At 41.5% G+C, this 17,280-nt stretch overlaps 1 protein-coding gene across 3 annotated transcripts in view; it reads right to left on the reverse strand.

The window, feature by feature from the left end:
- The window catches only part of TPP2 (tripeptidyl peptidase 2), a 118,119-nt gene that overhangs the window by 66,649 nt on the left and 34,190 nt on the right, over positions 1 to 17,280 (reverse strand). For all 3 annotated transcript variants that reach the window (XM_077482935.1, XM_077482934.1, XM_077482936.1), the window contains exons 11-17: positions 15,982 to 16,130; positions 14,804 to 14,919; positions 11,129 to 11,297; positions 8,695 to 8,852; positions 7,067 to 7,143; positions 4,406 to 4,512; positions 3,079 to 3,233 (exon numbers count right to left, since the gene is read on the reverse strand). In XM_077482935.1, coding sequence (XP_077339061.1) covers positions 3,079 to 3,233; positions 4,406 to 4,512; positions 7,067 to 7,143; positions 8,695 to 8,852; positions 11,129 to 11,297; positions 14,804 to 14,919; positions 15,982 to 16,130 — 931 coding nt within the window. The remainder of the gene's footprint in view (positions 1 to 3,078; positions 3,234 to 4,405; positions 4,513 to 7,066; positions 7,144 to 8,694; positions 8,853 to 11,128; positions 11,298 to 14,803; positions 14,920 to 15,981; positions 16,131 to 17,280) is intronic.

Genomic DNA, 17,280 nt, shown 5'->3' on the forward strand with positions numbered 1-17,280 from the left:
GTTCCTGTGTAGTCACATGTGTTTCTGCTTGGACAGGCCATTCACTTCATTGGACTGTGCCAAACAGCAAATGCAGAAAAATAAGAAGTTTAACCACTTAAGGACCGCCGCATGCCATTGTACGTCATCACAATGGCATGTACATGTACGTGCTTGCCTTCCAGCGGGTGGGGGATCCAATCGGACGCCCTCCCGCTGGATACGGCGGTCCGGTTTGCTGCAGGAGCGATCCGTGATGAGGGGATGGCTGTTGGTTTCTGGCCATCCCCTCTCGATCGCTCCTGGCGAATGAGAAGCTTCCTCCCGCTGTGTATAGTAAACACAAGCAGGGAGGAAGTGATGTCATTCTCCTCGGGGTGGTCTTTTTGACCGGACTACAAGGAGAAGAGTGAAAGTAAGTGTGCACCAACACTACACTAACATGTAGGCACACACAGGCACACCCCCCCCCCCCCGATCACCCCCTCGCCCCCCCCCCTCCCCCTCCCAGTCACAGTGTCACTGATTGCAGTGATCATTTATTTTCTGATCACTGCATTCAGTGTCAGTTGTAAAAGTAAAAACTGTCAGGGCAGTTAGAGTTAGGTCCAGGGTAGCCCCCCTACCACCCCCCAATAAAGGTTTAACCCCCTGATTGCCCCTAGAGTTAACCCTTTCACCCCCTTTTGCCAGTGTCACTAAGCGATCGTTTTTCTGATCGCTGCATTAGTGTCATTAGTGCTGCTAGGTAGCTAGTTATTTTTTTAGGTTCACCGCCAGGTTTTTATAGCGCTAGGTACCCCCATATACTACCCAATAATGGTTTTAACTCCCCGATTGCCCCTAGTTAACCCTTTCACCAGCGATCACCATATAAGTGCCACTGGTGACGCTGGTTAGCCAGTTAGTTATTTAGGTTCCCCGTCAGGTTTTTATATAGCGCCAGGGACCCCCATTCACTACCTAATAAAGATTTTAACCCCCTGATTGCCCCTAGTTAACCCTTTCACCGCTGATCACTGTATAAGTGTTACGGGTGACTCTGGTTAGTTTGCTTTTTATAGCATCAGGGCACCCACCATTTATTACCCAATAAAGATTTAACCCCCTGATCACCCGGCAGGTGATATCAGTTAAGTTTTAGGGTCAGGGTCTGCGTCGCCCCAGGCAGCGCTAGGTTAGTGCCAGTACCGCTAACACCCACGCGCAAAGCATACACCTCCCGTAGTGGTATAAAATCTGAACAGATCAATATCTGATCAGATCTATACTAGCGTCCCCAGCAGTTTAGGGTTCCAAAAAACCGCATTGTTAGCAGGATCAGCCCAGATACCCGCTAGCACCTGCGTTTTGCCCCTCTGCCCAGCCCACCCAAGTGCAGTATGGATCGATCACTGTCACTTACAAAACACTAAACGCATAACTGCAGCTTTCGCAGAGTCAGGCCTGATCCCTGCGATTGCTAACAGTTTTTTTGGTAGAGTTTTATATTTAAATCCGGAAGGCAGTGCTTGGTTTTCGGGGTCCCGTACGTGGCTAGACTCCCAAAAAGTCCCCCACATGTGGTATCCCCGTACTCGGGAGAAGCAGCAGAATTTATTTTGGGGTATAATTTCACTTATGCCCTTAGCATGTGTGAGCAATATATCATTTAGTGACAACTTTGTGCAAATAAATAAAAATTGTAACATTCCTGCAACTTGTGGCAAAATATAAAATATTTCATGGACTCAACATGCCTCTCAGTAAATAGTTTGGGGTGTCTACTTTCCAAAATGGGGTCATTGGGGGGGGGGGGGGGGGGGTTTGTGTTATTTTGGCATTTTATGGCCTTCGAAACCGATAGGTAGTGAGGAGTGAAATCAAAAATTTGCACCCTTAGAAATCCTGAAGGCAGTGATTGGTTTTCGGGGTGTCGTACACGGCTAGACCCCCAAAAAGTCCCACATATGTGGTATCCCCGTACTCAGGAGAAGCAGCAGAATATACTATGGCATGTGTGAGCAATATATCATTTAGTGACAACTTTTTGTAAACTTTTTTTTTTTTTTGTCATTATTTAATCACTTGGGACAAAAAAATTAAATAAAAAAAATATTCAATGGGCTCAACATGCCCCTCAGCAATTTCCTTGGGGTGTCTACTTTCCAAAATGGGGTCATTTGGGGGGGGGGGGTTTGTACTGCCCTGCCATTTTAGCACCTCAAGAAATGAGATAGGCAGTCAAATTAAAAGCTGTGTAAATTCCAGAAAATGTACTCTAGTTTGTAGACGCTATAACTTTTGTGCAAACCAATAAATATACGCTTATGGACTTTTTTTTTTATTAAAGATATGTGGCTGAATAAATTTTGCCCTAAATGTATGACTAAAATTGAGTTTATTCGATTTTTCTTATAACAAAAAGTAGAAAATATATTTTTTTCTCAAAATTTTTCGGTCTTTTTCTATTTATAATCGCAAAAAGTAAAAATCGCAGAGGCAATCAAATACCATCAAAAGAAAGCTCTATTTGTGGGAAGAAAAGGACGCAAATTTCATTTGGATACAACATTGCATGACCGCGCAATTACCAGTTAAAGCAGTGCGAAATTGTAAAAAGACCTCTGGTCCTTAGGCTGTTAATTGGTCCGGGGCTGAAGTGGTTAAGCAATACTTATGCAACCACGCCACAACAAACCAGTATATGGTTTGTTTTATGCAGTATATTTGGTGGGCACAAATACCGCATTTGAGAGCTGCCCTTGGGGAGCCATTACATTTTTGCACCGTGCACATCTAGCAAGAGCAGTGTGTTCGGTGCTGTAAATGGGCCCTAAATCAAGATAACTGGAGCAGTTTAAAAAAGGTGGAAAAAAAATGTCTACAATTTTTAAACCTGCAGGCTTTTTTCTACAAAGTCATTGCCATTATATTGCCATGGCCAGTATATATGTTGGGCTTTTACCATTTCTTAAGCATCAGATGCATTGAAAAAAATATGGGGGGGACGAAAGAAGGACGAAAGAAGGACGAAAGAAGGACGAAAGAAGGACGAAAGAAGGACGAAAGAACTCTACATTCATAGCTTGCTGTAACACAAATACAAGTATGTCTCACCAGAACAGGAAATGCTTCTGTCACAGAGCCATTTTCAGGCAGGGAAGTGAATTTGTAGAACTCGTGACTTCGGTAAGCTTTCTGCTTAACCAGCTGAACAGCATGCAGAACAAACTTGGAGGCCACATCAGGAGAACGGGAGGTCACATTAACCTCTGGAAAAACAAAGTTGACAAAAACACACTCATTCAAAATTATATAACCTGCAGTGTTTTACAGTATATATATTTTTTTTAATTATTGTGCAATCACATTTAAATTGGGCTTAAGTGTATTTACACTTGTGTTCTCATTCACAAATCATACAAAAAAAATAAAAAATAAAACAGGTTGGGGGGGCACCCCTAATGCGTACGCTTTAATTTTGGGAAAGTCTAAATACCTATTATAGAAGGAAGGGGAAAGAGGGGAAAGAGGGACGTGGATGACAGCTTGAAGGACCCTCAGGTCAAAGCCTGCGATGCTGAGGCCTGTACAGCCACCAAAAAAAAAAAAAAAAAATACTTAAAAAAGTAGAACTAAAAAAGACAAAAAAAAAAAAAACTTTTTATTTTTATTTTTTTAAATCCCATTATGGGTAGTAAGGAAGGTCTAGAACCCCTGCAAGTTTTATTTTTGCCATCTGTGTTCACTGGGGAGACAGTCCTTCACTTTTCTGCCCTAGTGTTACAATTGGAAGGCATCCTTTTCTGGAGAAAACCCAAAATTTGGGAATTACATTTACTTTCAGGTCATAATGGTAAACATGATAAATCAATAGGGTAAATCTCCCTAACAGGCACAGGGGAAGCAATAACAAAAAAAAAAAAAAAATGCCTGATTGTTTTAACCTCTCCACTTAGCTTTAATCTTACTTTAAATAATAAGTTCACCTTTCATATTACACCATAGAGGAGGAGGGAGGGAAGGAGAATTGGCTGCATCATTCATTTACAAGTTTCTGCAAATATAAAAACTACAAGTACCGACACCCTTTGCAGATGTTGGCTTGTAGTTCTCAATTAACTACCAGGTCACTGTTGAACACACTGGTAGTCCACTGATTCTTCCTGTGGGTGTGAAACTGCCTTCCTGTACGAAGTACAAGCAAACAGCTTACTTACACTGACAGTCTGTAGGAGTCCTGCATGGCATGAATAAGTGGTAGTGTTGCTCTACATTTTCTAAATGTACCAGCATTGCATTGATAGGCTATGCAGACAATGCATAGGAGTGAAATGTTTAGCATACCACCAACATGCAACTTAGCAAGAAAAATGAATGTTAAAGAATAACCTCACAACAACATAATCATGTCTGCCTGGACATCAATCATCATTTATCTTACCAGCCCAGGTTGCACCTTGGGGAACTTCTATAAAATGACGCTTTATTTGCCCAGATTTGAAAAGTACATCTTTAGACTCCATATCAAACAATGCAGACTCACTGAGCCTATATAGTACAGAAACGAAAGAACAGTAAATACACATGGGAAAAAAAAAAAAAGTTACCATTTAATCAATATGTACGAATATATACTTGCTAAAGTAGGTGACGCAAGATAATGTTTGGACGGAATACCCTTTTCTGAATAACGTCAGTGCTAACCAAAAATATCAATGAGTTAAAGGGTTATTTCACCTTTAACCACTTTTTTAGATGTGTGGTTTACAAGTTAAAAACAGTTTTTTTTTTTTTTGCTAACACCCTAGAGAATAAAATGGCGGTTGTTGCAATACTTTCTGCCACACCGTATTTGCGCAGCGGTCTTACAAGCACACTTTTTTTGGAAAAAACACACTTTTTTTTAATATTGTGAAAGATAAATGTTACAGCGAGTAAATCGATACTCAACATCAGACTTCAAGAATTATTGCTCTCACTTTTATCCATTGCAGCGATACCTCACATGGTTTGAACACAGTTTTCATATGCAGGCGCTACTCACATATGCATTTGCTTCTGCACATGAGCTCATCGGGATGGAACACATTTAAAAAAATTATTTAAATTATATTTTACCATTTTTTTACATTTGTTTTTTTTTTTTTTTAAACAAATGGTGTCACTTTTATTTCCTATTACAAGGAATGTAAACATCCCTTTGTAATAGAAAAAAAGCATAACAGAACCTCTTAAATATGAGATCACGGGTCAAAAATGCCTCAGATCTCATATTTACATTAAAAAAAAGGCCCTTTAAGAGCCAAGGGGTGGAAGTGACGTTTTGAGGTCGCTTCCACCCTGCAGTGATATGGAGAAGGGTGGGGGCCATCTTCCCCTCACTCGTCTCCATACCCAGCAAGTGAGAGGCCGCGATTGCCTCAGTCATTGCCTAAAGCTCCGGTAAGCGGTGGAGGGCACCAGATCACGGCGGATTGGAGGGGGGGGGGGGGGCCTCTCCTGCCACCGATAAAAGTGTAGGCTATTTATGTACCTCCCAAAGCCAGGCTGAAAAGACTCCTAGAGATGTCCATCCTGCCTGCTTGCTTCCTAGGATGTTGCAAAAATGCTACTAGCAGTCACTACTTGCTCCCGCCATCACAGGAGCTACCTCTATCCCCAATTCAAATTCTGCCCATGCGTGCTTCGTCATCCTCCCTGCTGCAGCAGCCTTGAGCTCAGAGCTTCTGGGATGGAGAGAGAACACACATGTGCATGGGGTTTGCATTGGAAACCGGAGAGATCCAGTGATGGTGCTTCTAAGGTGCCTCCATCCCTGCATAGGCATTTCTATGGCAAAAGGTCAAAGTAACCCTTTACGTCTCGGAGTAATTGGTGCGGGACAGTTTGTACAAAAATAAAAGCATTGTTTTTAGCATTAGGGTTAGGTTAGTATTAACTTGAGGCTAGGTTCACACTGCAGCATGAAGTTGCTCGCAGCAGGGGTCCGGTGCATCACCGGTGTTCACCGTTTCAGGTCAGATTTCAGTCTGAATTTTTGGCCAGAAGATGCACAGGACTCCTGTGCAACTCGCACTGGAGCCCCTTCCGGAGATACTGTAACATTTTATGGTTATATTGGGGATTAAGTTTAAGGGTCTGTGTTGAGAGGCCTTTATGCTAGCATTGATGACCGTTTAAAGACGCTTCTGAGATCATTTGGATTCCACTGACAGATGCATTTCACATGCATCAAGTGGGTTTGGCATTTCCAAAGAAGAGGGCAGTGCAGAGAGCTGCGACAAACAAACAGTCTGCAGCTCTCTGCTGAGGGAATGCTGAAAACTGACTGAATGGCGATGCACGATCGCTTGGTTATTAGTGTTAAAGATGCCGGGGGACAGATGCAGCATGGTTCGATGCTGCCTCCACCCAGGCATGTATGATTCTCAAAAAAAAAAAAAATCCTTTACTTCTCTTTTAAAGCGGAGGTCCGCCCACCCCTACAAAAAAATTAAAAGCCAGCAGCTACACATACTGCAGTTGCCAACTTTTAATAATAGGACACTTATCTGTCCTGGAGTTCAGTGATGTTGGCACTGCAGCTGTTTCCATCAGCTGTCGGGTGCTGCTGTCGCCTTTGCTTGTATGGGGACCTTGTGGTGTACCATTAGGGCTTCATACCGGGTCCCATGCGCGAGGCACTGCTGCACTCTCCTAATGGACCGGCGGTAGGAGATGGAGGAGGGAGCCGAGCTGCTGATGTAATGTGCCGCGGCTCTGTCTACCGGAAGTGGGGACAAGATACCTGTCAAAGACCAGTATCCATTCCCCATCGAAAGATGCCAAATGTGGATCCAGGGGGGGTGGGGGGTGGTATGTGAATGAGCGGCAATTGCACTTTATTTCCCCATTGCTGACCACCTGAAAATGTTGGCTGTCATGCCGATGTGGTTGTTGCAGTACCCAGAGTCACTGATCCAGAACAAATATGTAGATCAGGACCAAAATTCACTCCAAACTTTCTGATCTACTTGCTTGTGGTAGGTTAGTGACTTCCTCGATTTCTCCCACAAAATAAGTTATTATATAAAATCAATATTCTTGTTCTGCCATTGCTTACCTTGCTGGTATAACAACCGTTATAGGAACTCTGAATAATGGACCAGAAGTAGGGGCACATATATCATATCCACATATCTGTAAACATTTAGATAAATATTATTACATTTAATTTGCATGGGTAAAATGTATTCTTGGACAGCATGAAAGTAGGTTTATGTGAGGTAATGCAAAGTAAAATGCGAGCGTGCATAACGAGGGGGGCAGTCTATACAGACAGACTTCCTCACTTGCTGGTGCTGACTTTCATTTCCGGCTTTTAACTAATAGCTTATTTTTTTTCCTTTGATTTTGAAGCTGTCATTTGGGGGGGGGGGGGGGGGGGGAGCAGTGTGTGCAAGGAGAAGGGCAGGACAGAGCAGTATACACAGTGAGGGAGCAGTCTGTACAGACAGGCTCTCTCACCTCACTTGCCAGTGATGACTGACACGATCAGCTTTTAAATATAATTGTCTGCTTTTTTTTTTTCCTATACACCATAGCGCCGGGAAGGAACGGTCACTTGTGCCAGTAACTAAATTAAATGGCGGTTCCTTTTCAGCGCGATCAACTAGCCAACAATCAGTTTACATCGGCAAGTGAGGGAGCCTGTCTGTATAGACTGCTCCCTCTGTGTGTATACTGCTCTTCATCTCTCCTCGCACACACTGCAACGCCTCCCCTCCCCCCCAAAAAAGGGCCTGTCAAGTAGCTGCCATCACATAGGGGACCATTAGTTCCCCTATAAATATACACTTTCCTGAATAAAAAAAAATAAAAATAACCTAAACAGTAAAAAGTTAACCCAATTTTTTTTGTATAATGTGAAAGATGTTACGCCACGAGAATTGTGACCTTTATTCTAATCAAAAAAAAAATAAATTGGGATTTTCATTTTACCCAGAATCGTGCAGAGCTAATGGCTAAGTGGATGTAAAAAACTGATTGGAAACTGATGGAAAACTGATGCGTTCTCTTTGAAAAGAAAAACCTTTTCGAAAAACATTCAGCCGTGAGAGCAAACGTTCGTACCTTAATGTAATGGTCGATAAATCGTTCAATGAACATAAATTAATCAATTTTTGGTTAATTTTTCACATATACCTAGTGCAAACAGTTCGGACGGGAAACACATTAACCTTTTAATTTATCGTTCGTTCGGCAGAAAATTTCCAAACTCTTCTTTCATTTTTTCTGCTCAAAAACGTCCCTACCGATTTGTGCCCATTAACTGGCCGAAAATTGAACAAACTGTCTAAATGTCCGAATTTCGGCCAATTTTTCGTATAGTGTATGACCAGCATTAATGATGTCCTTATGCACTGCATTCCATCTACACATTTATGGTTTGGTCATGTTTTCCTTTACTGGCAATGTTTGTACTTTAAGGGAGAAAAAATAAATAAAAAAATAAACTTTATAAAAAATATATACAATAAAAAAAACAATATATAATAATGCTGGGCCAGCTTGGACAAAGTGGCAGAAAACCTGGTATTTTGTCTGTTAAAAAGCAGAGTTCTGCCAAAACATATGCACAAGCCCTAAAGTGAAAACAGCATTTTTAAATACATCCATGACATTTTTAACTTAATTATTTTCAAACACTGTAGTCAAGAAAACATTTGCAGAGATGTGTAAAACGCTTACCTCTGTATAATGCACCCCTTCTCTCAGACCCCGGGGATCCACACGGACGTTTATGTGTCTACATTGGTTCATCAGCTCCAGGTGGCTAGGATACTGAATCCAGGTGGCATTGGATGTAAGAGCCAAGTGAAGTTGGAGAGAAATTCTCTCACTATTATCTGACAAAACATACATAATATATAGTGAGTAATTTCAGGGACACGTGGTCATTTTACGGCAGAAATTTAAGGATTTTTGACTGGCCTGTAAAATCCTTTTCTTGGGTGACAACAGTACAGGACACAGGTTCCTTTAAAATTTATGAAGCTGGGTCTATAAGCTGTCACCTTCAGGTGGGAAAAGGGTTATTGTTAGGAAAGACCATATAGCATACTCCAAGAAAAGGATTTTTTACAGGTAAAAAAAAATAAATCCTATATATATTTCTACAGTACAGAACCCAGAGTCTTAGGCCCCTTTCACGATCCATTCAGGTCTGCCCGTTAGTTTTTCAGGCGGACCTGAACGGATGCTCCATAGAGGTCTATGGAGCGCCGGATGTCAGCGGTGACAAGTCCGCTGACATCCGACCCGCTCCGATCCAAAAAAAGTGTGACAGAGGAAAAAGCAATTTTTTCCATCCGTCATCGGATCGGATGACGATGGACACTGCGGTCTGTCATCACCCGATCTCCCATAGGAGAGAGCGGTGCTGTGACAGGTCCGTCCCTGCGCAGTGTGCAGAGACAGACCTGTCATCTTCCTGCTCAGCAGAGATCGCTCTGGTGATCCCCGCTGAGCAAGCGGATATCCACGGGGCGGATCAGCACTGATCCCCCCCCCCCCCCCCCCCCCCGTGTGAAAGGACCCTAAGTTATTAACCATAGGATGCCCCCAAGAAACAAAACTGAGTGGTGAACTGAAACCAAGGCAACCAGGTTACAAACACAAAGAGTGGTTTGAAGCTTCTTATGGCCAAAGCTGGCATCAGCAGAGGCTTGTGCAGCCTCCTGATAAAAAAAGTCAGGTCTTGCAAATCTTAGAATATGATGCCTGTGCTGAAAAGTCCAAGGGTTACCAACTGAATGAGTTTTGTGAGCCTCAACAGGGAAAAGGAGGATTCCTATCCTTCAAGTCTAAGACCCCATAAACACAATTAGATTTTGTAAATCTGAAGACAAAAATGGAAGCTCCAGTCTTATTGCCACAGTAGCATCAATGCAGCCAGGGGGAGGAGGGATTTCTACATTTGAGGATCCAAAAATAAATAAAAATATAAACTCTCCAATCTTACAGTATAAAATCAGCATCCTAAGCCAGAAACAGAGACAGAGATCACACAAATGCGTTACCCATGCAATCAGATTCTGTAAATTGCACTGCGTTTTGTCAACCGATTTCGGGGTGTCGTTAAGTTAACGTACACTACGTAATCGGTTTGCATGAACGGGTTGCGATTTTGTTAAGGTGCAGAATCCACAGCAAATTCACTGTGAATTTGAACCGCACCTAGTGTGAACTGAGGCTAAGGGCACCAGAAATAAAGTAGGCCAAAAAAACAAAAAACTGGAGGGTGACTGACAGCAAGAGGGGTTACAGTATATGTAATGCCTTAACCACTTAAAATACCAGGTACCTCCCCCCCCCCCTGCCCAGGACAATTTTCAGCTTTCAGCGCTGTCGCACTGATAAAAAATTTGTCTGGGTACAGTGTTGTATGACCGTGCAACTGTCATTCATATTCTTCCCACAAATAGATCTTCCTTTTGGTGGTATTTGATCACCTCTGGGGTTTTTATTTTTAGCTAAACTAAAAAAAGACCGACATTTTTGGGGAAATTTCTTTTTTTTTTTTAAGTTAGTCATAAAATTTTGTTGTTTTCTCCTTCACTGACGGGCACTGATGTGCACCGACAGGCAGCACTGATGAGGAGGTACTGACCGGTGTTACTGCTGGGCACTGGTTGGAAGCTGTGCCGATTATCAGCATAGACCCCCCCCCCCCCCTCCCCAACAGGGAGAGCAGCCGATTAACTCTCCCTGTAAGCACGAACCAAGCACTTCCTGGTTCACGCGATGATCAGCTGTGACTGGTCACAGCTGATCACGTGGTAAGAAGCCTCTGTCAGAGGCTCCATAACATGACTGGAGATGCAATGAGTCAGACTGACACACACCACCTCCGATCACTGTGCGCGCCAGCTTGTTATCCTGGTGGACATCATACGACGCCCAGTCAGGATAACTGAACCACCTTCCGGCTGTCAATCTGCTATAGGCCAGGCAGGAATTGGTTAAACTTTGTTTGCTAGTGTCCTCACATGAATCTGGCAGCATACACCCCATCATCAAGATTTAAAGCAGCCTGTGTATCATATTACTAAAGTAAAAAACGTAATTCGTTATAATATATGCATTTTTAACATCACCCTTCTACTGCATTACTGCAGATTACCTGTATTTTCTGGGAACATTGGCTCAATGCCTACACCATAGTCTGAGGGTGCAGAAACCTGAACTGGATCCCTGAGATAAATTCCACGGGCGTTTCCAACAGAAACTGTAAAACCTATTTTATTGATTAATGAGGTGTTCTGCATGAGGTAGTCATAGGCTTTGTCGACCTACAATTAAAAATGAAAAAAAATATATATATCAATAAAATAAATTGTCTGCCTTGTAATCAACACAATGTACATGAAGAGGGATTTTGGATCATCACACACACACAGCTTAATAAATACATTTTTTTTGTTTGTATGTGATAGACCAACACAAAGTGACACATAATTGTGAAGTGGAAGGAAAATTAAATAATTTTTCAATTTTTTTACAAATATGTGAAAGAAAAAAAAAAAAGCGTGGGGTGCATTTGTATTCAGCCCCTTAAGTCAAGACTTTGTAGAACCACCTTTATAGCTGCAAGTCTTTTGGGGATGTCTCTACCAGCTTTGCACATCTAGAGATATTGAGATTTTTGCCCAGTCTTCTTTGCAAAATAGCTCAAGCTCTGTCAGATTGGATGGAGAGAGTCTGAACAGCAATTTTCAAGTCTTGCCACAGATGCTCAATTGGATTTAGATCTGGACTTTAACTGGGCCATTCTAACATGTAAATATGCTTTGATCTAAACCATTCCATTGTAGCTCTGGCTGTATGTTTAGGGTCGTTGTCCTGCTGGAAGGTGAACCTCTGCCCCAGTCTCAAGACTTGTGCAGAATTACCAAGATTGCCCTGTATTTGGCTCCATCCATCTTCCCCATCAACTCTGACCAGCTTCCCTGTCCCTGCTGAAGAAAAGCATCCCCGCAACACGATGCTGCTACTGCCATGTTTGACAGTGGATTGTGTGTTCAGGGTAGTTCATGTGCAGTTTAGTTTTTCGCCCAACTCAAATAGTTTTGCTTTTAGGCCAAATAGTAAAATTTTCGTCTCATCTGACCAGAGCCTCTTTTGCAAGTTTGCTGTGTCCCCCACATGGCTTCTGGCAAAAAGGACTTCTCATGGCTTTCTTTCACCAATGGCTTTCTTCTTTTTTTTTTATTAGCCTGACTAATAGTTGACTAATAGTTGTGGACAAATTCTTCCACCAGAGTTACCATGGGCATCTTGGCTGCTTCTGAGGGCTTCACAGAACAGCTGTATTTTTACTGAGAATTACACACAGTTAAGGGTATCAGAGTAAAAAAAGGGGTCGAATACAAACAGTAGTTGTAACATCACAAAACGTGGACCATTTCAAGGCACTGTGTATTATTGAGAGTGTGTGTATGTGTAATATATATTACTAATAAATTATATATTATATATATATATATATATATATATATATATATATATATATATATATATATATATATATATATATATATATATATATTGGGGTAAGAAAAACCGACCGCATAAAAATATGCTGTAACTCTGGTTTTCACGCATCATTAATATGTAGGAAAGCCTTCTCATTTCAGATTAAAAGGGTGTCCTCTGAGCTATTAAAAATTGCAACTAAAGCAACCTTAAAAAGTGAAAAAAATTAAATAAAGTTAATTCACAAAAACTTCAGCTTGCTTAGCCTATTAAAACTGAACTCCGGGATGAACAAATATTGTCAAACTACAAGAGAAGCATGTGTATTCTTACATGAATACTGGTGTGCTTTGTGGATTTCTTTCAGATCTGTGCAGTGATATAGTGTGAAGCTTTTCCTTTGTGCAGGAGCCTCCTGTAATGAAGACCAGTTACTGCTGCACTCTCTCCTAGTGCAGTGTAACTGGTCTAGACTCTGCCCCTTCCTGCAGTTTTCAGCAGGCAGCCATTAGTGGGTAGGAGTGGGTAGGGCCGGGTAGGGCCAGGTAGTGCCTGCTGGAGGCACCCCCCCCCCCCACACAGCTCTGCTCTCGTTACAGCACAACGATACAACGTCTACTAGGCAAAAGGTGGATTTATATCCTTTGTGGCTAAAAGGATTTACAAGCAATGGGTTTTTACAATAAAAATCATTCCTTCTTGTTTGTCATATAGGGACACAGGAAAATAAAAAGCTGTTGGAATGTCTGAAAGTAGCCCGACTGAGTTGAAAACCACAACAAAAGACTAGCACAAGAAAACAAACATTTGTAAAAACAAAACAAAAAAAGCTAATGCACACTCAAATCACATCATTGCATAAAGCGTTAATTAGATAAATGACGGGGTCCTGGAACCGTAGATTGGGTTCCCTCAAGAAAGACCACATGAAAACAAAAAGAACCAAAGCCTGCCTGGAGCTCAAAAAGTGGTTTAAGAGAACATTATTCCCAAAGATGGCATCAGATAAGCCCTGAACTTTCACAGCATAAAACTTACCGAACATGTGAACAGAAGACCAGGCGGCAGCTTTTATAAATCTGTATAAAAATAGCTGGATGCCAAAAAGGCTAAGAAACTCTTACAAGTCTACTAGAGTATGCCTTGATAAAAAATGAGCAGGGACCATGAGCTTGAAATGGCCTGAGTCAGAGAAATGGTGGAATGGTTAACAGGTTACCCTTGATGAGGACCATCAGGAATAAGAACCAGTCTAACAGTATCAGTGGCTGTAAGTAAGATATGCAAAGTACCAACTACATCTAGGCAATACAAGGGAACTGAATGATGTTCTGGTTGGGGAGAAAAACAGATGGAAGGAGGTTCTGGGTCTCAACACCCCCTTGTCCTTATGTAAAACCAGAAAAGGTTCTTTGCAGGATAAAACTGCCAATTCAAGAACTCACCTCGCAGAGGCGATGGCAACAAGAAACACAGCCATGTGAGAGGGTAGGAAGGGAAAATACTACTGATATGTTTAAAAGGGTTTTTAAAAAGCTTAGAGAACCAAATTCTCATCCCATCGAGTTATGGGGCACCACATAAGATACCCGGTACAAGAACCTTATACAAAAAATGTGATCAAAAGAATTTAGACCTGGCAGAAGTTGGACTTCATAGCTTTTAGTGTAGGAATCAGATTCAGAGAAGCCATTGTTTCTAAGGACCTAGAGCTTCAACAATGCCATTAAAGCCAGTAACCTTAAAGCAGTATGGTAAACCTGTCCCTGGATAGAAAATCCAGGTAAGCTGGAAAAGCCCAAGTAGAGTCTGCCAGAAGTCTAATCATGTCAGAGTACCACATCTGCCTCAACCAAACTGGAGCTATAAAGATCACTGGAATGCCCCCATTTCGATTTTATGGGTAGACAGGAAAAGATTTTCAGAGGAAGGGATGGCACTATTTTCCGTGATCTAGGCACTGCTGGCTAATGCAGTCTGCCTGCCAAGGGTACATGCCAAGATCCATTCGAAGTTTGATTCCCTTGCACGGAAAGGGTATCCAGGTCTCGTTCCAAGCCCGGCAAACTGGCATCCATCATGAAGATCTTTCAGGAAATTGGAAGGAAGCACTTTCCCAATGCTAGAGCAGGATTTCTAAGCGTCAAGGCCAAGACAACCAAACTTAGCAAGGTCTGGAAAGTTCAAACAATACTGTTTGCATTGATCTGTGCCAACTTAAATTAAGATCAGAAATACATCATTTTTTTAAACGCATTTATCACCACACATACCTTATATTTTATACAAGAGACCAGATTAGTGTTTCTAGACAAATACATACCTGAATAATGCCATGCCCTTGGGCAAAAACTTCAATGTTTTCAGCTTTTAAAGCAGTATTCTCCAATGCTCTTCTCACTGAATGCACAGTGTAAGCAACATCATTTGCTTTAAGACCTGAAGAAAATAAAATTATATAAGTATGTGGAACATTTCAAGGGGGTATGAATACTTTTTCAAGCCACTGTGAATCAGAGATTATATACACACACACACACACACACACAAACACACATACACATATATATATATACATATACACACACACACACAGTGACTTATAGTGGGACTGTGATGGTGCGGCAGACAATCTGACACCGACTTCACTGGGTGGGAACTGACATCACCAGTGACAGTGATAATACTATACACGGTCACTGCACGAATGATACTGGCTGGGAAGGGGTTAACATTTCAGGTAATCAAAGGGTTAAGTGTATGCCTAACAAGTGATAATTTGTGTAATGTGTGCGCAACATGTGCTGCTTTTTACTAACTTTTTTTTTTATCACCGCTTTGCATGCGTGTGCCCTATACCCAGAAACAGGAAGAGACGTACCAGTAAATCAATTTGCCTGTACTGGCCGTCCGTCCACAGTACATTGCCGTAAGTGGTTAAATATTACACCCAAACACTGAAGGTAAAAGAAAATGGGGGTTATTTACTAAAGGAAAATCCACTTTGCACTGCAAGTGCACGTGAAAGTAAAATCACTGTAGATCCGAGGGGGACATAAAATGAAAATGAAAAACAGCATTTTAGCTTGCACATGATTGGATGATAAAAATCAGCAGTTTCCACTCATTTTAGATCTACCCCTTAGATTTAGAGTGGCTGCACTTGAAGTGCAAAGTGGATTTGCCTTTCGTAAAAAACACCCAGTATGTAAACAAGGGGCCCAAGGGATTAATTATGCATTTCACAATATACAGTGGACACCTTAGATCAGTGGTCATCAACCCCGTCCTCAGGGCCCACTAACAGGCCAGGTTTTATGTAATAACTCGGGGAGATGCAGACTAGAATGCTGCAATCACTGAGAAGCAAATTATATCACCTGTGATGTATTTCAGTTATCTTGCAAACCTGGCCTGTTAGTGGACCCTGGGGACAGGGTTGATGACCACTGCCTTAGATAGAGAAAATTCTTCTAATAGAAGTGTGCAAATTATGCTAACCTGATAATACTAGTGCAATTCCTCCACAAGCATTCGGAGAAGACATGGATGTTCCATTCATTAGCTGAGTGCCCCGCAATGTCCAGTTTGGCACGGATGCAATAGCTCCTCCTGGAGCACTAATACTGACTCCAAGAGCTCCATCAGTGCTGATCATGTCAAAATAAAAAACAGAAACCTTATTTATTAAAAAAAAGAGAATGAATAGGACACAATGATTCTTGTACATGTATTAATGTTGGAATTACTACTCAAGTTTAGATTAGGAATTAGATGCCACCCACTGTGACAAAAGGAAACTAAGCCTATAGGAATCAGCCAGCATTCAGACCGATTATATGTCAGCTGTAATGAGAAAGACACAAAAGTTTCCCAGGAAAATGATCATACCAGTTTCTTTAAACACCACTTTCAATTTATGCTGAACAGACGCTAGGGTCCTTAGTTATATGGACTCAACAACAGTCTCATTGTTTAAAACAAATGTAAACCCAAAACCTGTTTTAACCCTTTCATGACTAAGCCTATTTTTGGAATTTGGTGTTTACAAGTTAAAATCCATATTTTTTGCTAGAAAATTACTTGGAACCCCCAAACATTATATATATTTTTTTAGCAGAGGCTCTAGAGAATAAAACGGCGATTGTTGCAATATTTTATGTCACACGGTATTTGCGCAGTGGTGTTTTAAACGCAACTTTTTGGGAAAAGGGACACTTTCATGAATAAAAAAAAACAAAACAGTAAAATTAGCCCAATTTTTTTGCGTAATGTGAAAGATAATGTTACGCCGAGTAAATAGATACCAAACATGTCACACTTTATAATTGCGCGCACTTGTAGATTGACGACAAAGTACGGTACCTAAAAATCTCAATAGGCGACGCTTTAAAAATTTTTTACGGTTACCAGGTTAGCGTTACAGAGGAGGTCTACTGCTAGAATTATTGCTCTCGCTCTGACGATCGCGGCGATACCTCACATGTGTGATTTGAACACCGTTTACATACGCGGGCGCGACTTCCGTATGCGTTTTCTTTGCTTCGCGAGCTCGCGGGGACGGCGGGCGCTTTGAAATTTTTTTTTTTTTTTTTTTATTTATTTTAAAATGACTAAATTGTTTTTAAAAAAAAAAAATTTGATCACTTTTATTGCTGTCACAAGGAATGTAAACATCCCTTGTGACAGTAATAGGTGGTGACAGGTACTCTTTATGGAGGGAATCGGGGGGTCTAAAAGACCCCCCACCCCTCCTTTACACTTCAATGTATTCAGATCGCCGAAAACGGCGATTCTGAA

This window comes from Lithobates pipiens, unplaced genomic scaffold (genome assembly GCF_037356315.1).
Source record: "Lithobates pipiens isolate NorthernLeopardFrog02 unplaced genomic scaffold, aLitPip1_a1.2 Scaffold_16, whole genome shotgun sequence".
NCBI lineage: Eukaryota > Metazoa > Chordata > Amphibia > Anura > Ranidae > Lithobates > Lithobates pipiens.